Genomic DNA, 26775 nt, shown 5'->3' with positions numbered 1-26775 from the left:
GTTAGAAAGATTTTTTTCAGTGTCAGAGTAGTAGACAAATGGAATTCATTATGGAGGCTGACTCCATACACAGCTTTAAGTGAAGATATGATAAATCCCAGTAGGCTCAGGAACCTGTACCTTAGAAGATTGACCGTTGAGAGGCAGGACCAAAGAGCCAGAGCTCATCCCTTGCAAGCACAACTAGGTAAAAGTACACACAATAGTTTAATAGCGCTTGACTGGAAGTAAAAGAACTGAACAAAAGGGCGTGGAGGAACTTCCGAAATAACAAAACACCAGAAAGCAGAGAAAGATACCAGAGAACCAGGAATGAGTATGTCAGTGTGAGTAGAGAAGTAGAGAAAAAGTATGACAATTATATAGCAAAGAAAGCCAAGACCGAACCAGAGCTACTCCACAGTCACATCAGGAGGATCACAAAAGTGAAAGAATAAGTGATGAAACTTATAATGGGAGATTACAGCTACATAGAGAACGACAAAGAGGTGTGTGAAGAACTCAACAAACGATTCCAGGAAGTCTTCACAATTGAACGAGGTGTAGTCCATGCGCCAGGAGAGGTGGCAGTAAACCAGGTGGCCTTGGAAGAGCTCGAAATCACCAGAGTTGCGTTTAAGAGGCATCTGTTGGATCTAGATGTGAGAAAGTCTGTTGGTCCGGACGTAATCTCACCATGGGTATTGAAAGCGTACGCAGGAGCACATTGCTTACAATTCTCCATAGTGTTTAGTAAGTCACTGGAGACGGGACACCTACCAGAAATATGGAAGATGGCTAATGTTGTCCCAATATACAAAAAAGGGTGACAGACAAGAGTAACTGAACTACAGGCCAGTGTCCTTGACTTATATTCCATACAAGGTGCTGGAGAAGATCGTGAGAAAGAACTAGTAGCACATATGGAGAGTAGGGACTTCGTGACAAACCACGAACATGGGTTCAGGGATATTTAATCTTGCCTCCCTGGTTTAATATAATTCTATGATCAGGTTACAAAGATTCATCAAGAAAGAGAACGATGGGCGGACTGCATTTTCTTGGACTGTCGGATAGCCTTTGATACAGTACCCCATTAGAGGCTGATGCATAAGTTGGAGAAACTGGCATGAGTAACTGGTAGGGTGCTCCAGTGGATAAGCGAGTACCTAAGAAATAGGATGCAGAGAGTTACAGTGAGGGGTGAGACGTTAGATTAGCGTGAAGTCTCCAATGGAGTTCCATAGGGCTCTTTACTCGGACCTATCATGTTTTTGATATATGTAAATGCTCTTCCATAGTGTATTGACTCAGTCCTCTCAATGTTTGCTGATGATGCCAAAATTATGAGAAGGATTAAGAAAGAGGAGGACAGCTTGAGGCTTCAAGAAGACCTGGACCAACTGAAGAAATGGTCCAACAAATAATTGTTAGAGTTTAACCCAAACAAATATAATGTAATGAAGACAGGTGTATGGAGCAAGAGACTAGATACAAGGTATCATTTGGGGGAAGAAATTCGTCAAGAATGAGAGAGAGAGAGAGAGAGAGAGAGAGAGAGAGAGAGAGAGAGAGAGAGAGAGGAGAGAGAGAGAGAGAGAGAGAGAGAGAGAGAGAGAGAGAGAGAGAGAGAGAGAGAGAGAGAGAGAGAGAGAGAGAGAGAGAGAGAGAGAGAGAGAGAAGAGAGAGAGAGAGAGAGAGAGAGAGAGAGAGAGAGAGAGAGAGAGAGAGAGAGAGAGAGACAGAGAGAGAGAGAGAGAAGGAGAGAGAGAGAGAGAGAGAGAGAGAGAGAGAGAGAGAGAGAGAGAGAGAGAGAGAGAGAGAGAGAGAGAGAGAGAGAGAGAGAGAGAGAAGGAGAGAGAGAGAAAGAGAGAGAGAGAGAGAGAGAGAGAGAGAGAGAGAGAGAGAGAGAGAGAGAGAGAGAGAGAGAGACAGAGAGAGAGAGAGAAGGAGAGAGAGAGAGAGAGAGAGAGAGAGAGAGAGAGAGAGAGAGAGAGAGAGAGAGAGAGAGAGAGAGAGAGAGAGAGAGAGAGAGAGAAGGAGAGAGACTGGAGAAGGTTCAAAGGTTTGGTACTAGACTAGTACCAGAACTGAGGAGTATGAGCTACGAGGAGAGATTACGGGAATTGAACTTCACGTCGCTGGAAGACAGAAGAGTTAGGTGGAACATGATCATCACATACAAGATTCTCAATGGAATTGATGAGGTAGATAAATACAGATTTTTAACACACGGGACACACGCACTAGGGGACACAGAAGGAAAGTGAGTGCCCAGATGAACCATAGAGATATTAGAAAGATTTTTTTTAGTGCCAGAGTGGTTAACAAATGGAATGTTTTAGGAAGTGATGTGGTGGAGGCTTACTCCATATACAATTTTAAGTGTATATATGATAGATCCCAATAGGCTCAGGAACCTATACATCAGTTGACAGTTGAAATGCGGGACCAAAGAGCCAGAGCTGACGATCTTCCCGTAAGCACAACTGGGTGACTACAACTAGGTGAGTACACACAGAAACAAACAAAGACACGCAAACAGACACACAAACAGACGCATACAGAAAAACACGCATGCATGAACACTTGAATGATGAGTTACGTGGAATGGCTGCGTGAAATGCACCTCATAATACTTGAAGACAGAAGAGTAAGGGGAGACATGATAACTACCTACAAAATTCTCAAGGGAATTGACAGGGTAGATAATGATAAACTGTTTAACAAGAGTGGTACACGAGCAACGGGACACAGGTGGAAACTGAGTACCCAAATGAGTCACATGGACATTAGAAAGAACTTTTGCAGTCTCAGGGTAGTGGTGGTGTTAGATATGGTGGAGGCTGAACTTCATACACAGTTTCAAATGTAGATATGATAGAGCCCAGTAGGCTCAGGAATCTGTACAGCAGTTGAATGACAGTTAAGAGGCAGAACCAAAGAGCCAGAGCTCAACCCTCACAAGCAACAATTAGGTGAATACAACTAGGTGAGTACTTGCACACACGCCGAACCTGTCTCCTGAAGCTCACATCAAATGAATATCATCAGTGGCGTATGCGAGGCTGGCTAACATCAGAACTACATTTTAGAATCTTGTGTAAGAAAATCATTCAGAACTTTGTATACCACAAAGAGCTTGAGCTCAAGATAACCACAAAGTGTAAGACCAATCTTGGAGTATGTCGGCCCCAGCATCGAATCATTACCTTGTCAAACACATGACGAAGCTGGTGAATGTTCAAAGGTATGCCACTAGTCTAGTCCAAGAACTAAGAGGCATGAATTACGAGGAAGGACTGCGTGAATTGCACCGTCATGTCACTGGTTGACAGGTCGGAGACATTATCACTATACACAACATTTTCAAGGGAATTGACAGTTTGGATAAGGACGGGATATTTAACATAAGTGGTACTCGCTCAATGGGACACCGGTGAAAGCTAAGTACCCAAATGAGCCACAGAGAAATGAGAAAGAATTTTTCAAAATTTCAGGATCTGTTATTAAATTGAATGCATTAGGAAGTGATGTGGTGGAGGTTGACTCCCTAGACACAGTTTCAATTGAAGAGCTCAATACGTTCAGGAACCTGTACACTGGTAGACTGACAGTTGACCGACGGGACTAAGGAGCCGAAGCTTAACTCTCGCAAGCACAGTTTACACAGGTGGAAACTGAGTAACCCGATGAGCCATAAAGATATTAGAATGAACTTTTTTAGTGTCAGAGTAGTTAACAAATGGAATGACACTAGATAGTGATGTGGTGGAGGTAGACTCCATACTCAGTTTCAAATGTAGATATATTAGAAGCTAGTAAGGTCAGGAATCTGTTCACCAGTTGAGAGGATGTCAGCCAAAAGAGACAAAGCTCAACCCTAGCAAGCACAACTAGGTGAGTACACAAACACAAAGAATCAAATAAGCAAACTCGCGCGCACACACACACAATAACACGCTAAATATGTTTAATAAATTTAAAATAAATACCATAATCAGTCCAAAAAAAATGTAATTTATAATTTTGCAGGAATAATTACTCTAGAGAATTGGCGGTTAGAAGGCGGGGTCCACGAGTAAATGAGTACAAATAGGTGAGTATACGCAAAACACAAACTCTCACAAACACATTAAAACACTCAAACTCACACAAATAGATGCATACAATTTAAAGACTACATACACACACACAAACAGAAACAAACAAACACTACACACCCACATACAGACACTATCACGAGCAGAAACACACAAATACAAATACACACAAACCAAAACTCAACCTCTGCAAGCACAACTAGGTGAGTACAACTAGGTGAGTAGACACATACACACATTCTACGACTAAATTCTAGAATTCTAACACTAGAATTCTACGACCAGGTGACAAAGATTAAGCAAGTAACGGCTGGACAAACTGAATTTTCTGGGATTGTCTGAAAGCTTTTTTCACAGTACCCCATAAGAGGCTTGTACATATGTTGAGGAAACAAGCAAGGGTAACTGGTAGGGTACGAAAGTGGATAAGAGAGTACCTAAACAATAGGAAGCAGAGAGTTACTGTCAGGTGTGAGACCTCAGAGTGGTGTAATGTCACCAGCGGAATCCCACAGCATTCTATAATCGGACCTATCCTGCTTCTGAAATACGTATATAATCTTCCTTAAGGTGTACACTCATTCCTCTCTATGCCAAAATTATGAGAATAATAAAACCAGAGGAAAGCATTATCCTACAAGATGACATAGATAAAATGAAGGAATGGTCCAACATGTGGCTATAAGAGTTTAACCCGAGCAAATGTAAAGTAAAGACAGTAGGTACAGGGAAGAGGAGGCCAGATACTAGGTACTATTTGGAAGATGAAATCTGTAATGACTCAGGAAGTGAGAAAGATCTGGGGGATTGAAATCACCCTAGACCTGTCTCCTGAAGCCCACACCAAGAGGATATCATCAGTGGCATATATATATATCAGCTGGCCAATATTAGACCTGCCTTGAGAAACTTGTGTAAGAAGTTATTGAGAACCTTGTATACCACATTTATCAGACCAATCCTGGGGTATGGCGCTCCAACATGGAGTCAAACAAACTGACTAAATGGAAGAATGTTCAGAGGTCATACCACCAAACTAGAACCCAAGCTGAGGGGTATGAGCTACAAAGAGAGACTACGTGAACTAAGCTTTCACGTCGCTGGAAGATAGAAGAGTTGGAGATTCATGATCACCACATACGAGATTCACATAGGAATTGATAAGGTAGACAAAGACAGTTTATTTAACACCGGGGCTACATGCACAGGGAGATACAGGTGGAAACCAAGTACCCAAATGAGCCACAGAAACATTTAAAATAGTTTTTTGGGTCAGAGTAGCCTCCACCACATCACGGCACTAAGCAGTGATGTGGTAAGAGGCAGACTACGTACAAAGTTGAAATGTAGTTATGATAGAGCCCAATAGGCTCAGGAATCTAGTGCACCAGTTGATTGATGATTGAGATGCGGGACCAAAGAGCCGATGCTCAATTCTCGAAAGCACAATTCGGTCAGTTACACACTAAACAATTATACCCAATTTATAAGATATGCAATAAACGACAACAAAAGTAATTTGTTTGATAAAACGTCTTAAATTTGGCAGACTGAAAATTAGGTTTTTGTACCAATAAAATTACGTTGCTAGACAAATAGTTACGCTGGTTCCTTTCTATAACCAAATAAAAATATTAGAGAAACGTTTAGTGTTTGGTGGTGGTAACCCTTCCTAAGTGACACATGGCAATCCATCACTTGCGACAAAGAAGCATAGTTAAGTATAACAAACAACAGCAGGACATGGGGCTGAAACTGGAGTAACAAATGATCCACAGGGATGCCAGATGAAAATCCTTCAGCACTTGGTTCGTCAACAGCTACAGCGGATTACATGGAGAAGCTGCTATTGTTAACCCAGTGCACCAGAATCATTGTAACAATGGTATGACAACCAGGTGAACTGAGCTATTGGACTAGGCAACTGATGGTCCAATGGCAGAGTATATATAATTCTAGAATAAATAAAGAGTAATTATGATAGTAAGGATATTCCAGTTATTACTCCCACATAGAGGGCTAGTTTATATATTTTTGTATTTTTATAAAAGAAATACATAGGTAAAAGGTATAGTAAAATACATAATACATAAACAAAAAGACAAATACAGGTACAGAATAACACAGAACACCACCAGGACCCAGAAACGCCAGGTACTGAGGCAAACTATAAAACAAACAAGAAAAAACGGACATTCAGTAATTACATGGACATGGAAAGACACAACAAGAACGTATACATAATAAACCAACACACACGCACACACACGATGCACACAAACACAAAACATCACAAGGCAAAAGTACATGGCACACGAAATACAGATTTAACATAAAAAAACATAAAAAAGACGCCCAAGGCGCAGGCACAGTAACATACATACCTCAAGAAACAAACAGGGGCTAACAGCCCCTGTTATACAGAGACACACGCTCAACAAACACTCGCACCAGAAATAAAAAAAATAAGGGAACAAAACAGTGTAAACAACCCACACAGGGCAAAAGCAATGACCCGCGCAGGAGCCAGGAAAGAAGCATACCCACACACACACACACCAAACCAAACACACCACCACAGGAGCAACCACAACAGAGCCCCACAGCAACCACACACACACCCACCCCGCTCAACCCTCCCGAGGAGGCCCATCGGAGGGCCGGGGACCGAACACAAAAAGCAAAGAAGCCCCACCCACCCAACCCACAACCAACAACCAAAAGCCCAACCTACGACCATTCACCCAAAAGCATCCCCACAAACATACCCACCCGTGAACCAACCGCAAAACTCGCGCGGAAAAACACGCTGCAACCACCACCATGTGAACCGCAAACGGCCTCTCAAAAACCCTAAAACCCTAGCAATCCTATAACCCTCCCTCCGACCCACCCACACACAATACACATATTCAGCAACGAGAAGACAAAATATATTGCGCACCCGGCGCGATCCCCACGGAAAAGACAAAAACAAAAACCTCAATTAACCATCTCGACACCCCGGCCCACAAACCCCAGCCAACACGTCACGAAACCAATCTAGCAAACCCCCTAACCGCTCACAAAAATAGAGGACATGCAACTGAGTCTCAGGGAGAGTACAGTGCACACTCGCGTCAGAGGCACGCAAACCCAGTATGCATAACCACGCATTCGTCGCCAACGACAAATGTAATAACCGAAACAACACTTCCCGCTGTTGCGGCGCCAGAAACCGAGCCCCCAATGCCGCCCACACCTCCCCCCAATCCCAACACGGGAACAAACCCTCCACCCACCACCCGCGGGGGAATGCGAAGAAATAAAACCCCATGTACCGCCTTAACCGAAAAGGACAGGAAACCCGGACAACGGCAGACCTCCCGAAGAATGGCTACCGCCCATGAGTAAACAGGAGGGGTGCAGAAGGCCGCCTCCCGACAAACACCGAAATCCACCAAAAAGCTAAACCTAATACAGCAATAATAAACACCTAAATCATTGAGCCCCCCACCCAGAACTAACCCTTGACACAACGAGACCCAGAACAACGCCTGAGCCCTAGTAAACACATCAGGAATACCCACCCCACCCACCTGTACAACCAACACCAGTGTCGACCGATGAACCGGCTGGTAACGACCGAACCACACATACCGATAGACTTGGCGTTCCAACCCGAACGCCAGCCGGCGATCCAGGGGGAAGTACCGAGCCACGAACCATACACGTGACAAAACCTTGCAATTAACAAGCAGCGCACGCTGATAAATAGTCAACAGGCGCGCAGCTAACTACCCGATTGCAACACCGACACTACGGGAAACAGCACCCCAGTTACAGGCCAAAGACCGCTCATACGAAGCGAACCAGGTAAGCCCCAAAACACGCATAGAAGAGACAACCGGAAACCAAGACCCCACCCACACACTGCGAGAGGACCACCCACCGAGACCTAGAAGACCAGACTTCTCACGATTGACCCGGGCCCCCAGTGGCAAACTCAAACCTCTCAACCACGACTTGGACAGCTCCAACAGACCCCTCCGTGGCAACGAACAGGACGGTATCATCCGCATAGCCGCAGATGAGCAAACGAAGACCAGACGGCAGCCGAGGGGGGGGGGGGGGCGCGATCAACGGACACACCTTGACTGCCCGAAAAACAAGTTCCTGAAATATAACATACAGGAGCATAGAAAGCGGACAACCCTGCTGCACCGAGCGATGTACAGGGAAAGAATCACTCAAAAATCCATTAACGCAAGCCCGACTGCAACATTGCGTGTCAACATGCGCACCCAACAAACAAAGGCGGAAATCTCAGCCGCTCCAACACACGAAACACAAATGCAAGTGACACACGGTCGAACGCCTTTGACCAATCCAGACAAAGCATCACCACCGACGAGCGAGTCTGAAACGTACAGGAGCACATTGCGAAACAATGCATTGCATTGCAACAAAGACCTACCCGCAAAACCACAAAACTGATCCACAGAGACAACAGACGCCACAACACGGCGACACCGACCACCATCCAAGACCTTAGATAGGACCTTGTAGTCCACATTCAACAAAGTAATGGGCCTCCAGTTCGAGTAGAACCGCAAATCGCCCGGCTTTGGGAGGAGCCGCATAATCCCAATGCACTGAGACATAGGCAGAACGCACCCCCAAAGACAAGTCCGGACCACCTTCAGAAGAGCATCCCCCCACACATCCCAAAAGACAACATAGAACTCAACAGGAAGACCATCCGAACCTGTCACTTTCCCAGAACGAAACGATTGGCCCACCACAAATAGCTCCGCCGAGGAAACCTCCTCCACCAGACCAGCACAATCCACAACAATCTGTGTTCCCAGGAATGCACCGACCCAAGAAATCCTCCGCAAGCGTGGCGTCCCCAGCCACCTCCGTATCCAGTGCAGCCAACTTCTGCCGAACATAATGTAACACACCACCGGTGTCCGAAACAAAGGACCCATCGAGCCGTTGCAAGGCCGTAAAAAGAACAGAGTCCCGTGCAGCCCGCACCTTCCCTAAAAGAAACGGAGAGATCCGTTCCCTGTCCACACGCTCACTCACCCGAGCACGCACACGAACAACCTCTGCCCACTCACTCTGTAATCCACAAATACGCGCCTTACATTCCGCAATCTCACCAAAACAATCAACCCCAGCATTGTACCGCACATACAACCTCGAAAGCCGCGCCTGCAACAACCGCAGCAAACCTAAGTGCCCAGCAGCCTTACGTTTGGCAACCACGCGAAAGAACAAACGACACTGCACCTTACACCACTCCAAGATAGACGGAAACGCACATATGCCGGCCCCGAACCCCGACCCACCAACCCTGAAACTGACGACAAACCCACGAACACCGTAACAACCCACAATTCAGCTTCCACCACCCTGCACCAGACTGGGCACACCAATCCGGACCACCACCAAACTATGGTCCGAGAACGCAACCGGGACAGTGCGGAAATCAAACACCGTACACTCCCCACCAGTGACATACACCCTATTCAGCCACGAGCGCACCCCACGCGCAGCAAACGTAAATGACAACTAGCCCCCAAATAGCACAGCAGCATCTCGGAAACCGCAGGAACGCACCACCTCCATCAGCTCACCCGAGACATTCTGCGGACGAGCGCTACAACAATCCTGCACACTCGCCACACAATTAAAATCCCCCCAAAAATCATGCCCCGCGTATCATGACGCAAGAAAGGGAGAAGCCCCACCCAAAAAAACTCCTCCCGCTCCCGATGGCGCGCCGCCCCCAAGGGGGCGTACACCGTCAAGAACAGAATGATGACCCCAAAAAACTCCACCCTCACAAATAACACCCACCCATCCTCGCCCATCTCCGTGTCACGGAGAAGGAAGCCCTCCGAGAAAACAACATAAGGGTTCCCCCAAAAGGCGTCCTTGGCGGGTTAAGCACTACATGAAAATGCACACTCAAACACTGCAACACAGACACATCATGAACATTATGCTCTTGAAAGAGAGCCAAATCCACACGTTGCTCCCAGCAGAACATCCAACAGGCCCAACTGGACCCTAAGAGCATTCAAACCACGAACATTCAAGGACGCACATACAACAGAGGGCACCATCGGGACAACCTCAGGACACCACCAACCCGTCGTGACCCACTGGCCGCACATCAGCCTGGACCCCAGGGCGCGCACAGCGATCGACACCAGGCACCGCACCGAGCCCCACAGAGGAGCCCTCCACCGGAGCCTCAGGGCCCCCGCCGACTGGAACATGGGCTGAAGCTCCCCGACGCCCATCATTAGATAACACGACCTCCAGGCCACGATCAACAGGAGCAACTGCCCACGAAGGGGAGCCACCGGCAGGGGGCACAACTTCCAACACGGAAGACACCACGGCGACGTCCATGCCCTCATCCTCCATTACACCACGGTCAACCGCCCACAACCGTCGAGGTGACGCAACCCGAGCTGAACGACGGCGCTTAACATGAGGCTGCTGATCGTCGGAACTATGTCTCCCAGCATATGGCGCCAAAGAAGAACCCGTCGCGGACGGGCCCATAGCTGTGGCAGCACGCCCACGCAGAACAGAAGCCTCCACAGCACGGGGCAAAAGTCCACCACCACGCCCGGAGACTGAAGACGGAGAAGGAACAGGCCCAGCTGGTGGGAGAGCACACTCCAGCACACAGAGGCATCCATCACGGACGACACGGCAGGCGCAGGTGAAGACTGACCAGGGGGCGAGGAGCCCACCAAAGGCGACGAGGGAGTTGATGCAGAGACAGAGGGCGGGGTAGAGGCAGAGGGCAGGGGAGAGGGCACACTCACCACAACCCCGGCAGCCCCGGGAAGCAGACAACCGGCGGCAAGGGAAGCAGGTACCACCCCATCCGCAGCATCCAAGGACCGCACCGAAGCAACCGGCTGTGGATGCACCTCCGCAACCACCAAATGGAGAATACCCGATGTAACACTGTAAAAGTGTTTGGGTTAGTTTATTTAAAATATATATAGAATATGAGTCACAGACAGGGATTTGGAAAGGCGCCAAGTTGTCGGCGGAGATCTCACACCTCTAACCGTTAATGACCCCAAGTGACCTGAGGTCAGATCATGAGAATTTCACCTTGCTTCCGCTAAGCTTATAATTGTAGTCTGGTAGCCTTCAAACATGTCGACGTTTAAGGAGTGGCTTGGTAGTGCCGGAGGCTATCTACTTGTAGGGTCTCCAATATATACTGAGGGAGCATAGAGCATTAGCATCAAGAGACAAAACAGCAGACGGCAGTCAGCAGAGCAGAGCAGATGGCCCTAGCAGGGAGGCTGTCGGCCGGCAGGGCGGGAGTCTCTGTCAACTACAGACCCCCCCCCCCTCTCTATCCAGCTATAGGCAGAGACACTTGGTGAGTTGAGCAGTAAGGTGACTTGGTCGTGTTTACATATGTTGTGTGATGATCAGGGGCAGTCAAGTTGTAGGGTTCTCGAATTCTTGGATGATGACTCACTTTGCATATTAAACTGGAACATTTTAATTGAATTGCTAAATTATGATACTTCATGTGAAATATAATTATGAATTTATTATTTAAATTGTGTTTAACTTTGTTCCCTAGAGCTTTGAGTTGAGGTGAGAAAGCCTCTGTGGTTACTGGTTGCATGGTGTAGAATGAGTACATGATAAAGATGGGAACTACTAATAATGATCTCTTGATAACATCATTTGAGAATTTTGTGATACAGACAAGTTCCATTCCTTGTCTTGTATGTAATGATCATGAATGGATGGTGGCAGCATTTCTTCTTCTACTATCTACTCTTCTATTTCTACTATCTACTCTTCTACTTCTACCTATCTACTCCTCTCCCTCCACCCCTCTCTGAACTCTCACTTTCAACTAATGACCCTCCTCGCTCCTCCCACCTCCCTACCTCTCACCCCAAACCCTCACTAATTACTTCACTATTCATTTCTTTCCTTTCGTTTTCTCTTATACGTTTGTGGCAATGATTATGTATTCTAGAGTTCTCTCTAGAGTTTCGGGTAACTGATCAAGTGACGGCGCCTTGTAGTCTTAGCACCTAGGTAGTCAAATACCTAGGTTACAAGGTGTTGAACGAGAGAGGTTGCCTTAGGAACTCTGGGAGTGCTCTAGAATAGTTAGCTAACTGGGGACGGGATAACGGACTAGAGAGAGCTGTTTCCCCCGGCCTCGTTAGATAACTGGGGGGTGGAATAATGGACAAGATAGAGCCATTTCCCCCACCCCCCGTTACAATGTTGGCAGCGGTGTTGAACAATGTTGAAGGTAGTTGGTGTTCTTTTAACATTGTTCAGTCCCACGTGTCTTTTTGCCGCTCAGGCGCTATCAGGGAGATCTTGACAGGTGTTTATTATTCGCAATTTAGCGAGCTTTTTTCAGGTTAGGAGATAGTGATTCTCTGGCGTTGTGGTTTAGTGAGTTTGTGAGTTTGTGTAGTTCAGGGAATGTTCACCAGAACTTGCGTGTGTAGTGATTTATGTTAGTGATAAGATTTGGCGATTTGGGAACTTAGCGGTGTTGGTAGTGCAGGTCAGCTGAGTGTGACAGGTGACCTCGCATGTCCCACGGGGACACCCAGCCACCGCTGGTCTCCAGGTCAGTGGGAAGTGGCAGGTGTAGTTTTTAAGTAGTGGTTCTGCTCAGATTATTGCGATCGACTGTTTTACTCCATTTGAACGCAATAACCCGAGGTGTACTGGTCTTGTACAGCATACTAGGGGGAGGCTTAGTATGTCAGTAGACTTCACGTTGGGGACGCTCGACGTTAGATAGTCTGGTCACAGGGGGTGGCAACAGTTTTGAGTTGTTGACCGGCGGAGAAGCTAGGGAGACACTCTGGGTCACGTAGGTGGCTGTAGGTTAAGGGTGGGAGTAACGGTTAATTATGTACTTAAGATTAGGAACGGTACAGTTGAGTTTAGGCTAGTGTTTTGTCTATTAGTGTTGATTTTTTTTTGTGACAAGTTAAAAGTAGTGACGACCTTATTCTCTCTTCTCTAACTTTACTCTGTTACTGTCTTATGTTCCACCAAGTCAATATCATTCAGGGTCAATTGGATTATTTAAATTTAAGTGTAGTCGTTGCCAGGAGGAGAGCGGTATGACTGGACTGTGTAACCCTATACAAACTACAGGGTCACATAACATATCTTGGGAGCACGATATTGTCGCCTTTCTGTTCACCCACAGGTGGGAGCCAGAAGAGAGGAGAGACGCACATACAAAAGAGGGAGACGGCTGCTGTGTACCATACTCACGGGCGTTTATCACCACCACCACGACCAGCCCACTACCTGGAGGTCATGGCTCCACCACCATCACCACCCCAGGGGACCCCAAGATGCAGCCCTCTCGGTCAGTCAACATTGGTCTACCCAGTGGACCCCAGGACGGACAGACCCCAATGGACCCCAGGTTGCTTGTCAAAGACCCATGGGTGGAGGAAGAGAGAAGAAAGAAGAGAGAAGAAAGAAGAGAGAAGAAGGAAGAGAGAAGAAAGAAGAAAGAAGAGAGAAGAAAGAAGAAGAAGATAAGACCAAGCTGAGTGAGACACGATGCCTAGTGTCCCTTGCTGGTGTCAGCATCATTGCATGGAGCGTAATTGCAAGACAGGATCGTTTGCCTTAACTGGCCGCCCCTCCTGCAAGCATGTTGCTCTGTTGAGTGATTCTTCCTGTGTCATGCGGACTTGATGTGGCTGTCAGAAGTAGCTCTCTGAAGGAGGCGTGCTGGAGCAACAGGGAGGAAGAAGAGTAGGATGGGATTTCTACTGTTGGCAACTATATGAAGGTCTCGAAACTTGTAGTCCCTATAGCTGTGAAGAACCCCAATATACGTCTCTCATGGTGACTGACGTAGGGCCAATTACAGATCAGCTGGGACAACCGAATTCCACGGTCCTGTGCGCAGTTCAAGTAGTAACGGCTTCTGGTTGACCAAGGGTTGTTGTGCGTTAACGACGGAGAAGCGACGGAGGCAGTTGTGTTGAAGAAATGTGGTACAGGATTATCTACAAGACCAAGCAGTGACGTCGCCCAGCCAGAGACAATGGACGTCTGTCTACATATTTCATTTTTTAGAGTAGGACGATGTATATTTGTTTAGCTAGGATGTATTTTTTTTTTCATTAATAAAGTTGTTGCACACAGCTAGCTTGCTTTAGCAGTGTTGCAAAAACTTTATTTCGGGGAGAAGGGGAGATGTAACACTGTAAAAGTGTTTGGGTTAGTTTATTTAAAATATATATAGAATATGAGTCACAGACAGGGATTTGGAAAGGCGCCAAGTTGTCGGCGGAGATCTCACACCTCTAACCGTTAATGACCCCAAGTGACCTGAGGTCAGATCATGAGAATTTCACCTTGCTTCCGCTAAGCTTATAATTGTAGTCTGGTAGCCTTCAAACATGCCGACGTTTAAGGAGTGGCTTGGTAGTGCTGGAGGCTATCTACTTGTGGGCGGAGTTAGTACTAGGGTCCCCAATATATACTGAGGGAGCATAGAGCATTAGCATCAAGAGACAAAACAGCAGACGGCAGTCAGCAGAGCAGAGCAGACGGCCCTAGCAGGGAGGCTGTCGGCCGGCAGGGCGGGAGTCTCTGTCAACTACAGACCCCCCCCCCCTCTCTATTCAGCTATAGGCAGAGACACTTGGTGAGTTGAGCAGTAAGGTGACTTGGTCGTGTTTACATATGTTGTGTGATGATCAGGGGCAGTCAAGTTGTAGGGTTCTCGAATTCTTGGATGATGACTCACTTTGCATATTAAACTGGAACATTTTAATTGAATTGCTAAATTATGATACTTCATGTGAAATATAATTATGAATTTATTATTTAAATTGTGTTTAACTTTGTTCCCTAGAGCTTTGAGTTGAGGTGAGAAAGCCTCTGTGGTTACTGGTTGCATGGTGTAGAATGAGTACATGATAAAGATGGGAACTACTAATAATGATCTCTTGATAACATCATTTGAGAATTTTGTGATACAGACAAGTTCCATTCCTTGTCTTGTATGTAATGATCATGAATGGATGGTGGCAGCATTTCTTCTTCTACTATCTACTCTTCTACTTCTACTATCTACTCTTCTACTTCTACCTATCTACTCCTCTCCCTCCACCCCTCTCTGAACTCTCACTTTCAACTAATGACCCTCCTCGCTCCTCCCACCTCCCTACCTCTCACCCCAAACCCTCACTAATTACTTCACTATTCATTTCTTTCCTTTCGTTTTCTCTTATACGTTTGTGGCAATGATTATGTATTCTAGAGTTCTCTCTAGAGTTTCGGGTAACTGATCAAGTGACGGCGCCTTGTAGTCTTAGCACCTAGGTAGTCAAATACCTAGGTTACAAGGTGTTGAACGAGAGAGGTTGCCTTAGGAACTCTGGGAGTGCTCTAGAATAGTTAGCTAACTGGGGACGGGATAACGGACTAGAGAGAGCTGTTTCCCCCGGCCTCGTTAGTTAACTGGGGGGTGGAATAATGGACAAGATAGAGCTATTTCCCCCACCCCCCGTTACACCGAGGCAGGAGCCCCCAGGTCCACAGTGCACACCGGTGAGTCAGACTTATCAGGGCCAGACAAAGCAGGGCCAGAGGGAGCACCCGCCAAAAACGCCGCAGGAACAGATCAGAGCGAGTAGTCGATGAGGAAGCTCTACGCTCATCCAAGCAGGGGAAGTCACCCTCTAAGAAAACCAAAAGAGCGTCAGTACGAGGAGCGTCACATCCGGCCGCCACATGGCCCTCAGCACCACACCGGAAACAGGTCCGTGTCTGGCCCTGATAAAAGTCCGGAGCGAGAGCCCACGGTAAAAAAGTCTGGACGGAATAGGCGATGTAACCCCCATAACAAGCGTAGGAGTGCTCGTATGTAGCCCGTGCAGCCAGCCCGCACTCAAAGTGTTGAAGCGGTGAAACACTACCACACCATATTTGCAAAGACCGCCCTCAGCTCGTCTGCCGGGAAAGCCACCGGCACACCATGAACGCTCACATATTGCACCGCCTCCCAGGGATCCGAAATGTCTACACACACAACCGAGGCAGAGATTGGAACCGTGTGGCCATCCCAGTGCGCCACAAACTCCCGGTACAACAGATCCGAGCGAAGGACAGCACCACCCGTGTAGGAGAGAGCTTTTCCAGCCCTAACAAATCCGGAACGTTCACTTTGAGCTCATCGACGACCGCAATTTCCACTATCGGCCAGTCTACAGCCCCAGAAAAGTCGAGGCACGCCGTGTCAACCGCCTTACGTGGGAGACACCACCAACAACCATACCGCCAGCCGGGTCCTGCGGCCAGCGGGCACACCGCACCACAACCCACACCCGCCTCCACACAACACCAGGCAACAACTGGCAGGTAAGGTGAGCACGTCTTGACCCCCTGGTGGTCAGTGAGCGAATCTCTTGCGAGGGATATTAGAAGGACCAAGGTACTCACCCATCTGTTTCCATCGTCCATAGCTGTTCCCCGGCCATCACGGTACTCCTGGTACTGTGACGTCACGCACAGGACCGCATAGGTCTTGGGGTGTTCCATATGGGCGAGACGGAGAGAGATATTTGTTAGTATATGAGTCATGGAACTGCTTGAGTATACAAATCTTAAAAATTAGTTAGATTACCAAGGTGCTTATCAAGACAATGACACATTGCTGGCTGTCATTTATTACACAATCATTGCAATATTATTTACTTGACAGCTGAGGAAACTATTATATATGTATTCAAGGGGTGACTTGTATCTTTCCAGAGCGAGAGTGGAAGCCTGAACTAACGCAGTAGAGAGAGCCATTCTTCATAGATTAAGGATGGCGGGTGTCTGAGTGTGATAGCAGAGTTGAGGAAACGACTTCCACAATGTTATATTTATGAGAAGAGTTAGAGACAATGAAGGTTGCTAAAGATTAAAAGAATAGAACCAGCACGGCCTTGAAGGTCAGTCTGATTTGAGGTCATGTTGGTCAATATTTTAGGAATTATTTATAGAATAAAATGAAAGCTAATAAAAACTGAGAATGGCGATGAACATCGGTGTAGAAAAATGTAATGAAAATACATACTTCTTTATTTTAATACAGATGAAAACGTTGATATTGAAATAATTCCAGTTAGTCTTCGTTGGTTGGTTCACAATACAGAAAATAGTGGTATTTTGTCGAAGGGTAATGTCGTATTTTTTCCCTTATTTATGAGATAATTTGTGAAGCTTAAATTTTAGACGAAACCAGAACATAATCAAGTCACATACGACAGGCCTAATCTACAAATAAGCACATAAGAACAATTATTATCAGACCAAATAACGAAGATAAACTCAAGCATAAGAATAATATGAAGATAAGACTAAAACAAATTAGTACGGAATTTTTGTCCCATTCTTGGCAGATTCTGTTCACGAATACTGTACACACAACCATTCATTTACACATGTTTAGCACATGCTTGAAATTATCACATGGTTCCATTCTATTATGATACAAGAGAATATGTTCCATGAACCTCGAACCCAATTTTGTACCAATAATTGCCCATTATTATCTGAATTTACACTTATGCAGTCTGTATCCACAGTATCTCATTCTATTTTGTGTTGATATAATTTGTACCAAATTAATGTCATTTTCATTATATACCCCCCTCCCTTTCCAGCCAGTTTTCGTTGTGAGGGAGCTTGGTGGGCGGCTGCCGAGGTGCGATGCTCCAAGGGACAGTCCTCTGCCCTTTTTAAGCCTTATGCTCCTGCTGCCGTCTTCAGAAATTTTGCTGGATGCTTTTTCCTTTTCCTTATATATCATTTTTCCTCCCTCCTCTTCTCCTTGCTGATTGTCATTTGCTGTTCTTGATTATTCTTTCAGATGTCTTCTGTTTTAACGCCGGGTGTTTAAGGAGACACACTCTCTCACCTGTGAAACTGTGGTACCCGACGTTTCGAGCAAGCGGACAATTTAATTGTCAAACTTTGACATCGATGCTGAACCTGATCTCGACAGACTGACGGTTCCTAAGCGTATACCCACGATGTACCCCTGGGGGGCTCTTTCTTGTCAGGTGTCCTATCCTCTTACTGTGGTTAGATGGTGGGTATGGGGACTTATTTGTGGATGAAATATTTACCTGTTCGTTAATATGCCAATGTCTAACCCACTTTTAATTTCTCAGGCTCGTGGGGTGAGCGACCAGGCCCCGAGTTGGACTATGATGGATGGCTGGGCTCTATAGCCCTCGTTACATTGGGCCCAGACCAAGCTGCTTCTCTGAATCTCCCAACTACCCCTCTCTGCTCCCCCTCCTACCTCTGTGGCAGGGTTGAGTCCCAAGCCTCCAGTGGTGACCACCTCATCACCCGGAGTGGCTCAATCTCTCATTGTAATAACGGCATCTTTTAACATCCCTCCTACTGTGGGGTACTGAGCGCCGTCACTTCCACAATCACATGCTTTCTTCCAGTTCTATTACATTTCAAGCTTTACTTTGGTCTTGCTACATGGACTTAGTATTTTGATCTCAGTCATGTTGATTCTACACGTTCTGATAATTTCTTCATTCTAAACACCTAGTTGATTCGGTAGACAATTTTTTCATTCATAACCCCACCTGTATTGATACACATGTCATTGTAGCCACATCTCAGGAAGCAGCTGCCCGTTTAGCCTCGTTGTCCTGCATTGGGGAGACCCCTGTTTGGATTTCCAAAAATTCGTGGTTAAATGCCAGCATTGATACAGTTATTCTTGTGCACAATATTGCAACAGGTGATAGGGAACTGAAAGACTGTCACGAGGATACTAAACATATCCTTAAAGCACAAGGCCATTCTATCCTCCAGATTGATACGTTCACTCGACCCCCCTTGCGGTCGATGTCGTCAGCCTCTTTGCGTAGTGAAGATCACATTCGATAGTAGGAATCTACTGTTTTCTGTAATTCTTGCTGGTGCCTGATGCTTCATTCAGGAGTACATCCCCTCTCATCGCCTCTGCAATAAGCGCTGGAGATTTGGGCATGGTCCCTTCACTTGCACAAGTAAAGTACTTTTATGGCCCTTGTATGGAGACTCGGGTCATTCTAAGACAGAGTACTCTTCTTCCCATGCTCACTGCATCAATTGCGGTGACACCCACCCTGCCTTTTACCACGCAAGTATGCACATGTATGCATTTATCTTTTCCTGAGGTGAGACGCTAAATACACAGTCTTCCCTCTTTCTTTGGCATATCTTATGCTCGTGGGTTACGTTACACTTCTCGCCCTCTCCCACTTTCTCAGTTGCGCAACAGTTTACAGGCCTTGGACCCCAACACCTCCACCACCACCTCCCCTTATCGTTTTGCGTTCTGAACCAAAGGGACTTCCTCCTGGTTCTCCATCTGGTGTTTCCTTTCTGCCTTCCCAGTCTTCCATGTCTCCTATTTCCCTTTTCGCACAAGTTCCTCTTCTCAGCCATCCCCTCTGTCTTTTGGCCCTCCACACCGCCTGTCTGTCCGAGCCGTTGTCCATCCTCTTCCTGGCCATCTGCATGTTGCCCGCTCTCATTCTCCTTCTTCTATTGAGACTGTCGTGGCTGTCGCCTAGTACAGTGCTGCTGGGACACCTGCCTCTTTACGTCCGAAACGTAAGCCTGGTTCCTCTCCTTCTTCCTCACCGGCGGGTAAGAAGGCATCGCTCTCTTCTTCACCTTTCTACTCGGACTCTATACCTTTATCCCCTCCCATTTCAATGGCTGGGTCCCCTGTCCCACCTATGAAGGTTCCCTTGGTCTTTGATTTCCTACTCATAAAAAATTCCTACTACCATTTCATGGTACAACTGCAGTTATCGTCATGAATGTTACTAGGAGGAATGTGGTCATCATATGATGAGTTAAACAACTATTAACTGGCTCTTACATGTATGATACAAAAATTGGACATAAAAGTGCTGTGTGGATGTCAATAAAGAAAAACAAGTGATAAAAGAATCATTGAAACATGTGACGATAAAGCAGGAAGTGTCAGCAAAGTGGAGCACCCGATGTTGACAAGCGCCAGACGCCGCCCTGCTGAGCTCCTCCACCCAGTGACGCTGAGCTCCTCCACCCAGTGACGCTGAGCTCCTCCACCCAGTGACGCTGAGCTCCTCCACCCAGTGACGCTGAGCTCCTCCACCCAGTGACGCTGAGCTCCTCCACCCAGTGACCCGGAGCTCCTCCACCCAGTGGCGCTGAGCTCCTCCACCCAGTGACGCTGAGCTCCTCCACCCAGTGACGCTGAGCTCCTCCACCCAGTGACGCTGAGCTCCTCCACCCAGTGACGCTGAGTTCCTCCATCCAGTGACGCTGAGCTCCTCCACCCAGTGACGCGGAGCTCCTCCACCCAGTGACGCTGAGCACCTCCACCCAGTGACGCTGAGCTCCTCCACCCAGTGACGCTGAGCTCCTCCACCCAGTGACGCTGAGCTCCTCCACCCAGTGACGCTGAGCTCCTCCACCCAGTGACGCTGAGCTCCTCCACCCAGTGACGCTGAGCTCCTCCATCCAGTGACGCTGAGCTCCTCCACCCAGTGACGCTGAGCTCCTCCACCCAGTGACGCTGAGCTCCTCCACCCAGTGACGCTGAGCTCCTCCACCCAGTGACGCGGAGCTCCTCCACCCAGTGACGCTGAGCTCCTCCACCCAGTGACGATGAGTTCCTCCACCCAGTGAAGCTGAGCTCCTCCACCCAGTGACGCTGAGCTCCTCCACCCAGTGACGCTGAGCTCCTCCACCCAGTGACGCTGAGCTCCTCCACCCAGTGACGCTGAGCTCCTCCACCCAGTGACGCTGAGCTCCTCCACCCAGTGACGCTGAGCTCCTCCACCCAGTGACGCTGAGCTCCTCCACCCAGTGACGCGGAGCTCCTCCACCCAGTGACGCTGAGCTCCTCCACCCAGTGACGATGAGTTCCTCCACCCAGTGACGCTGAGCTCCTCCACCCAGTGACGCTGAGCTCCTCCACCCAGTGACGCTGAGCTCCTCCACCCAGTGACGCTGAGCTCCTCCACCCAGTGACGCTGAGCTCCTCCACCCAGTGACGCTGAGCTCCTCCACCCAGTGACCCGGAGCTCCTGCACCCAGTGACGCTGAGCTCCTCCACCCAGTGACGCTGAGCTCCTCCACCCAGTGACGCTGAGCTCCTCCACCCAGTGACGCTGAGCTCCTCCACCCAGTGACGCTGAGCTCCTCCACCCAGTGACGCTGAGCTCCTCCACCCAGTGACGCTGAGCTCCTCCACCCAGTGACGCTGAGCTCCTCCACCCAGTGACGCTGAGCTCCTCCACCCAGTGACCCGGAGCTCCTCCACCCAGTGACGCTGAGCTCCTCCACCCAGTGACGCTGAGCTCCTCCACCCAGTGACGCTGAGCTCCTCCACCCAGTGACGCTGAGCTCCTCCACCCAGTGACGCTGAGCTCCTCCACCCAGTGACCCGGAGCTCCTCCACCCAGTGACGCTGAGCTCCTCCACCCAGTGACGCTGAGCTCCTCCACCCAGTGACGCTAAGCTCCTCCACCCAGTGACGCTGAGCTCCTCCACCTAGTGACGCCGAGCTCCTCGACCCAGTGACGCTGAGCTCCTCCACCCAGTGACGCTGAGCTCCTCCACCCAGTGACGCTGAGCTCCTCCACCCAGTGACGCTGAGCTCCTCCACCCAGTGACGCTGAGCTCCTCCACCCAGTGACGCCGAGCTCCTCCACCCATTGACGCTGAGCTCCTCCACCCAGTGAAACGATAAATATTAATTTATTTTCGTGTCTTTCTTACATGCTGCATACACATTAACAATTCTCGAATGAAAAGCTATTTGTTGGATTTTGTTTTAATTTTGTATGCATAGCTGGGAATGGACCATTTCCCTATAGCCATAGTTAATTTAAAACTCTTCCTTAACTGAATGGATTCTATTTTAGAATTTATTTATAGTGCAGAAATTGTGGATATGTGAGTGGTTCGTGCATCAGGTATTGAAATAATTTACGACAATAGGTTTATCCTTATTTAAATCAATTAATGCCTGACAGTTCTTTTACACATTGAAATCACTATTTTCGAAATGCATTATTTAATTATGCAACAATGCTATAATGTATCACTAAGTTAACAAATAATTTTCAACAGAAATTAAAATTAAAATAAATGTTTACATTATTCTTCACATTTGCAAAATGTAGTGCATGTAGCACCTGTATTGCTGCACGTATATCTGTTTGTATTAAAATATCTAAATCCACATACACCAGTTCATCTGGCAGCAGTCTCATGCACTCTGATGATCTTAAAATTTCATCAACCTTGTCACAAGTCATATTCCTTAGGATCTAGGGCTAACTCATCCTTATTCAGGATAGTGAGTGTACCACAGATACAATAAAATACTCTTTGTGCCATACTGATTGAATTATACCCAGTCAAGAGCAATGCAACTATATCAGCATGAGGGATGATGCGATTGTCAGCTTCCTCAGTATTGTTACAGAGTGCTTGAATGGTTGTTGTTGTATCAGCTGTGTTTGAGTGGAGTTTCATAGGAATAATTTCATCACTGACCACTTAGCCACTGCCAATAATTGGAATATTACTTTCAGGTAATTTTATGTTTGATTGTTTACGAGCAGGCAGTTGCAAGTTAACTTTGTTTATTGAATATACCCAAAAAAGCTATCCATTTGATGAGTAAATGGCGTAAACGAAGAAAGCACGCCGGCTTAACGCAGCCATAAGTTCAATGCTCTTCAAATTCATTCAGACACCTTTGTTGAATGATAAATGTATCTATAAAAACAACGTTAAGCGCGAATATTTTTGATCTATGAAAAATGGCATTAATAACAGTCTCGAGAGTTTTCTCTTCCATACATCTTTACCTCAGAATTTGTGTCATGAAATCAACAATCACTATTGTGTGAATGGAGTTTCTTTTTCAAGGACATTCAGTTCACTTGAACTTGTAAATTCAAGTTCACCAATTAACATTGATTTTGCGGGTTTAGCTGCTGCATCACCTTCAAATAATGGACTAACTGAAAGCAGACCGTATGATAAAACTTCCTTCAACGATTTTTTCCTCTCTCTTGCTATCTCAAAATTTGTATGTGCCAGTGCCATCTGTTTTGTTGTAATGAATTTAATCATATTATGACTAATTTTAACTCTTGGAATAATTAAATATAGGCACATTAACATTTGGAATGAGTTTACATATTTTTTTCTGTTAAAACATATATTCCATTTCATACATCTTCATAAGTTGATTTCCCCCGTGTTGAATAGCATTGAGAAGACGATCTTTCACAAATTCCTCAGCTTACTGTTTCATAACAAAGTTATGAACCTTAACATATCCAAAGGGGCCGTGAAGAGGGTTCGATCTACGTCCGAGAGTATCAAAGACGCGCCTTAATCGACTGTTCTACGACATGGGTAAAAGAATTGCAATCGGGAGTTCAATTGACCTCACACAGATCCTGGAGTCTCTCCGAGACACAATCCAGGGTTTCACACAATCCCCCCATGCACCAGAGCTCTGTCAATAAGCTATTCTAGCTCTTCGCCCTTACTTCAGTACACACATATATCACAATAGCGTGATGCATCAAATGAACAAATCCGCAAGGGCCGTGATGAGGGTTCGAACCTACGTCCGAGAGTATCCCAGACGCGCCTTAATCGACTGTGCTACGACATGGTTAAATCATCACAGTCGAGTAAGCGCGTCTGGGATACTCTCGGACGTAAGTTCGAACCCTCATCACGACCCTTGTGGATTTGTTCATTTCATGCATCACGCTATTGTGATATATGTGTGTAATGAAGCTTAACATTGCCGATAACTTTAAATGGGTTACCTTTATCCATCATTAAGGGAGCCGGTCGGCCGAGCGGACAGCACACTGGACTTGTGATCCTGTGGTCCTGGGTTCGATCCCAGGCGCCGGCGAGAAACAATGGGCAGAGTTTCTTTCACCCTATGCCCCTGTTACCTAGCAGTAAAATAGGTACCTGGGTGTTAGTCAGCTGTCACGGGCTGCTTCATGGGGGTGGAGGCCTGGTCGAAGACCGGGCCGCGGGACACTAAAGCCCCGAAATCATCTAAAGATAACCTCGAGAAGATCATGAACTGCTTGAGCCTTGTGACATTTTTGTCAAAGATATATGTATCTTCAAGTAAATGCATACCTTGAGGTTACCTTGAGGTGCTTCCGGGGCTTAGTGTCCCCGCGGCCCGGTCGTCGACCAGGCCTCCTGGTTGCTGGACTGATCAACCAGGCTGTTAGACGCGGCTGCTCGCAGCCTGACGTATGAGTCACAGCCTGGTTGATCAGGTATCCTTTGGAGGTGCTTATCCAGTTCTCTCTTGAACACTGTGAGGGGTCGGCCAGTTATGCCCCTTATGTGTAGTGGAAGCGTATTGAACAGTCTCGGGCCTCTGATGTTGATAGAGTTCTCTCTCAGAGTACCTGTTGCACCTCTGCTTTTCAATGGTGCAATGATTCTGTATGATTCATTACATTTAAATTTTTAAAATCTCGAATGTGTTACATATTGTTAAGACTTCCTGGTAGACAATCTACCACTCTGCCATGTAGTCACTCCGTCTCATTTGCCAAACAAAGCCTTTTGAGCTTTTTTTAAGCCATTGTATTGTCTGCTCAAGCTTCATGTCCAGATTAACGGAGCTGAAAATACCTTAAATATCTCTAACCGCAAACTGACCTTGCTTGAACTATTCCAACAGAAATGGACAGTCTACTTCAAGCAATTTTTCTTCAAACTCTTGAAATGCATTGATCAATGAACCACCTGTGTGCACATGTGACTCCCAAGTTCCTTCTCGGTGACATAATATAAGTTTTTATACAAGAATAACAAAAATGTAAAAACCAATAGAAATACTTACAGATTTTTCACAACACTCTTTATTATGAGAAAATCAGTAGGAGGCACGAGGAGGACTTGACCCAGCTCACTTCTACTCACAAGAAAGCGTCCGAGTATCAAGTGAGTGGGTTCGAGTCCTCCTCGTAGCTCCAACTAATTTTGTCATGGACACATCACGGTTATGTGATGTTGATGAGCACTCTTTAATATATATTATGATATTTTGCTCCTCAGTGTCTATCTTTTGACTTATTTCACCATTTGATTATAGTGCATCATTTTATTCATTGATTTCTGATATAAAAGTCTGACAGTCATCAAATTTATCTTTACTCCCAGAAGGCTTTCTATATCAATGACTCCATAGCTTCAGAGAGGATTAGCATATGTTGCAACGAACGAGCATGTTGAGAACCGGTCAGAACACTGTGCTAAGAGTTTACTCCAAAAATATCAGTTTCTATCAAAGCACCATGCAGTCCACTGCCGCATATGTACAAAATGAAATATGCCCAGTATTAGGCACATATCTTGAAATTCTATATTATGTGCCAAACAATCTCAGTCGCAATATGAAAGACTCCTTCATCACAAATGATAGGCATGACTGCCTGAATATGTTAATTGCATGTTTAGGTGGGACCAAAATGATGCTCTGATTCCAAATTTCGATTCAGTAAGACAAAAAATTGAATTCTTTGAAAACTGTCTCGGGTGTGTTCAATAACACTTGCCCATTTAAGAAAAAATGCTTTATAAATAATATGTATTCAGCTTAAGATGAGCTTAAAAATAGTTTAAATTTCACTGAAATTTTATAATATATAATATGTTTGAAAAAATGTCAACCAGTTTTATAAAATGGAGTCTACCAGATTTACACAACAAATTTAGGAAAAGCACCGAAGATATTCTGGCACCTTTTTTACCCCAGAACAAAACACTAAAGTCAATTTCTTTGTTCATATAAGTCTTTACTAGACTCTCTATATGGATGCAAGACTCTTGAATAACATATTTGCTGCTAGCTCGGAGATTTCAAAGAGACATGTGAAATGCTTTGGCAGATCCAATCTCTGTGTTATCTGTTGCTGCTTGAATGATTAAAGCCAAATGAATGAGATTAGGATGATATAAATAGAAGGTGCTGTGTATGGGTAATAACACTACTGTGATTGTACACTATAAAATACCTGTTACTAATGAGCTACTTTTAACTAGACCAAAAAAAATATTTGGTACAAATCATCAATCTTTCCTGAGTTCCAAAGGAGAAAGTGTATCTATGAACCGAAAATGACATAAGAAAAAAAAGTGTACCATGCCGGGATGCTGCCCACCAAACAGGAGTCACCGGAAAAAAGGTTATAACATACGTATGCATCAAAAAGCAAAACGCGCTGATATTGGTGCCGATTACACTACTTACAACTCCACAGGTCACAGTTACTGTGACGCGTGTGATGTGTCCTACTTATAACACAGTTAGGACGATATGTATCATGTGTACACACAAAACAGTCATGGTGACATGTCCGGTGTTCAGAATCACATGTCACAGTTACAGTGATGAGCATCATGTGTAAAGCACCATAAATCACACTTTTGGTTAGGTGTTTAATGTGTACAGCACAACACGTTAGTTACGAAGATGTGTAACATGTACACCACAACACGTTAAAGTTATGATGATATGTCATGTGCAGCCCTGCATGTCAAGTTACAGTGATGTCACAGTATT

At 46.2% G+C, this 26775-nt stretch overlaps 1 protein-coding gene across 1 annotated transcript in view; it reads right to left on the bottom strand.

The window, feature by feature from the left end:
* LOC138356779 (uncharacterized) overlaps positions 1–26775 on the bottom strand; it is a 1086029-nt gene that overhangs the window by 160312 nt on the left and 898942 nt on the right. The window contains exon 6 of the mRNA XM_069313100.1: positions 16584–16667. Coding sequence (XP_069169201.1) covers positions 16584–16667 — 84 coding nt within the window. The remainder of the gene's footprint in view (positions 1–16583; positions 16668–26775) is intronic.

Source organism: Procambarus clarkii, chromosome 74 (assembly GCF_040958095.1).
Source record: "Procambarus clarkii isolate CNS0578487 chromosome 74, FALCON_Pclarkii_2.0, whole genome shotgun sequence".
Taxonomy (NCBI): Eukaryota; Metazoa; Arthropoda; class Malacostraca; order Decapoda; family Cambaridae; genus Procambarus; species Procambarus clarkii.
Note: the sequence above shows the minus strand (reverse complement) of the source record. Positions and strands in the feature narration are given on the sequence as shown.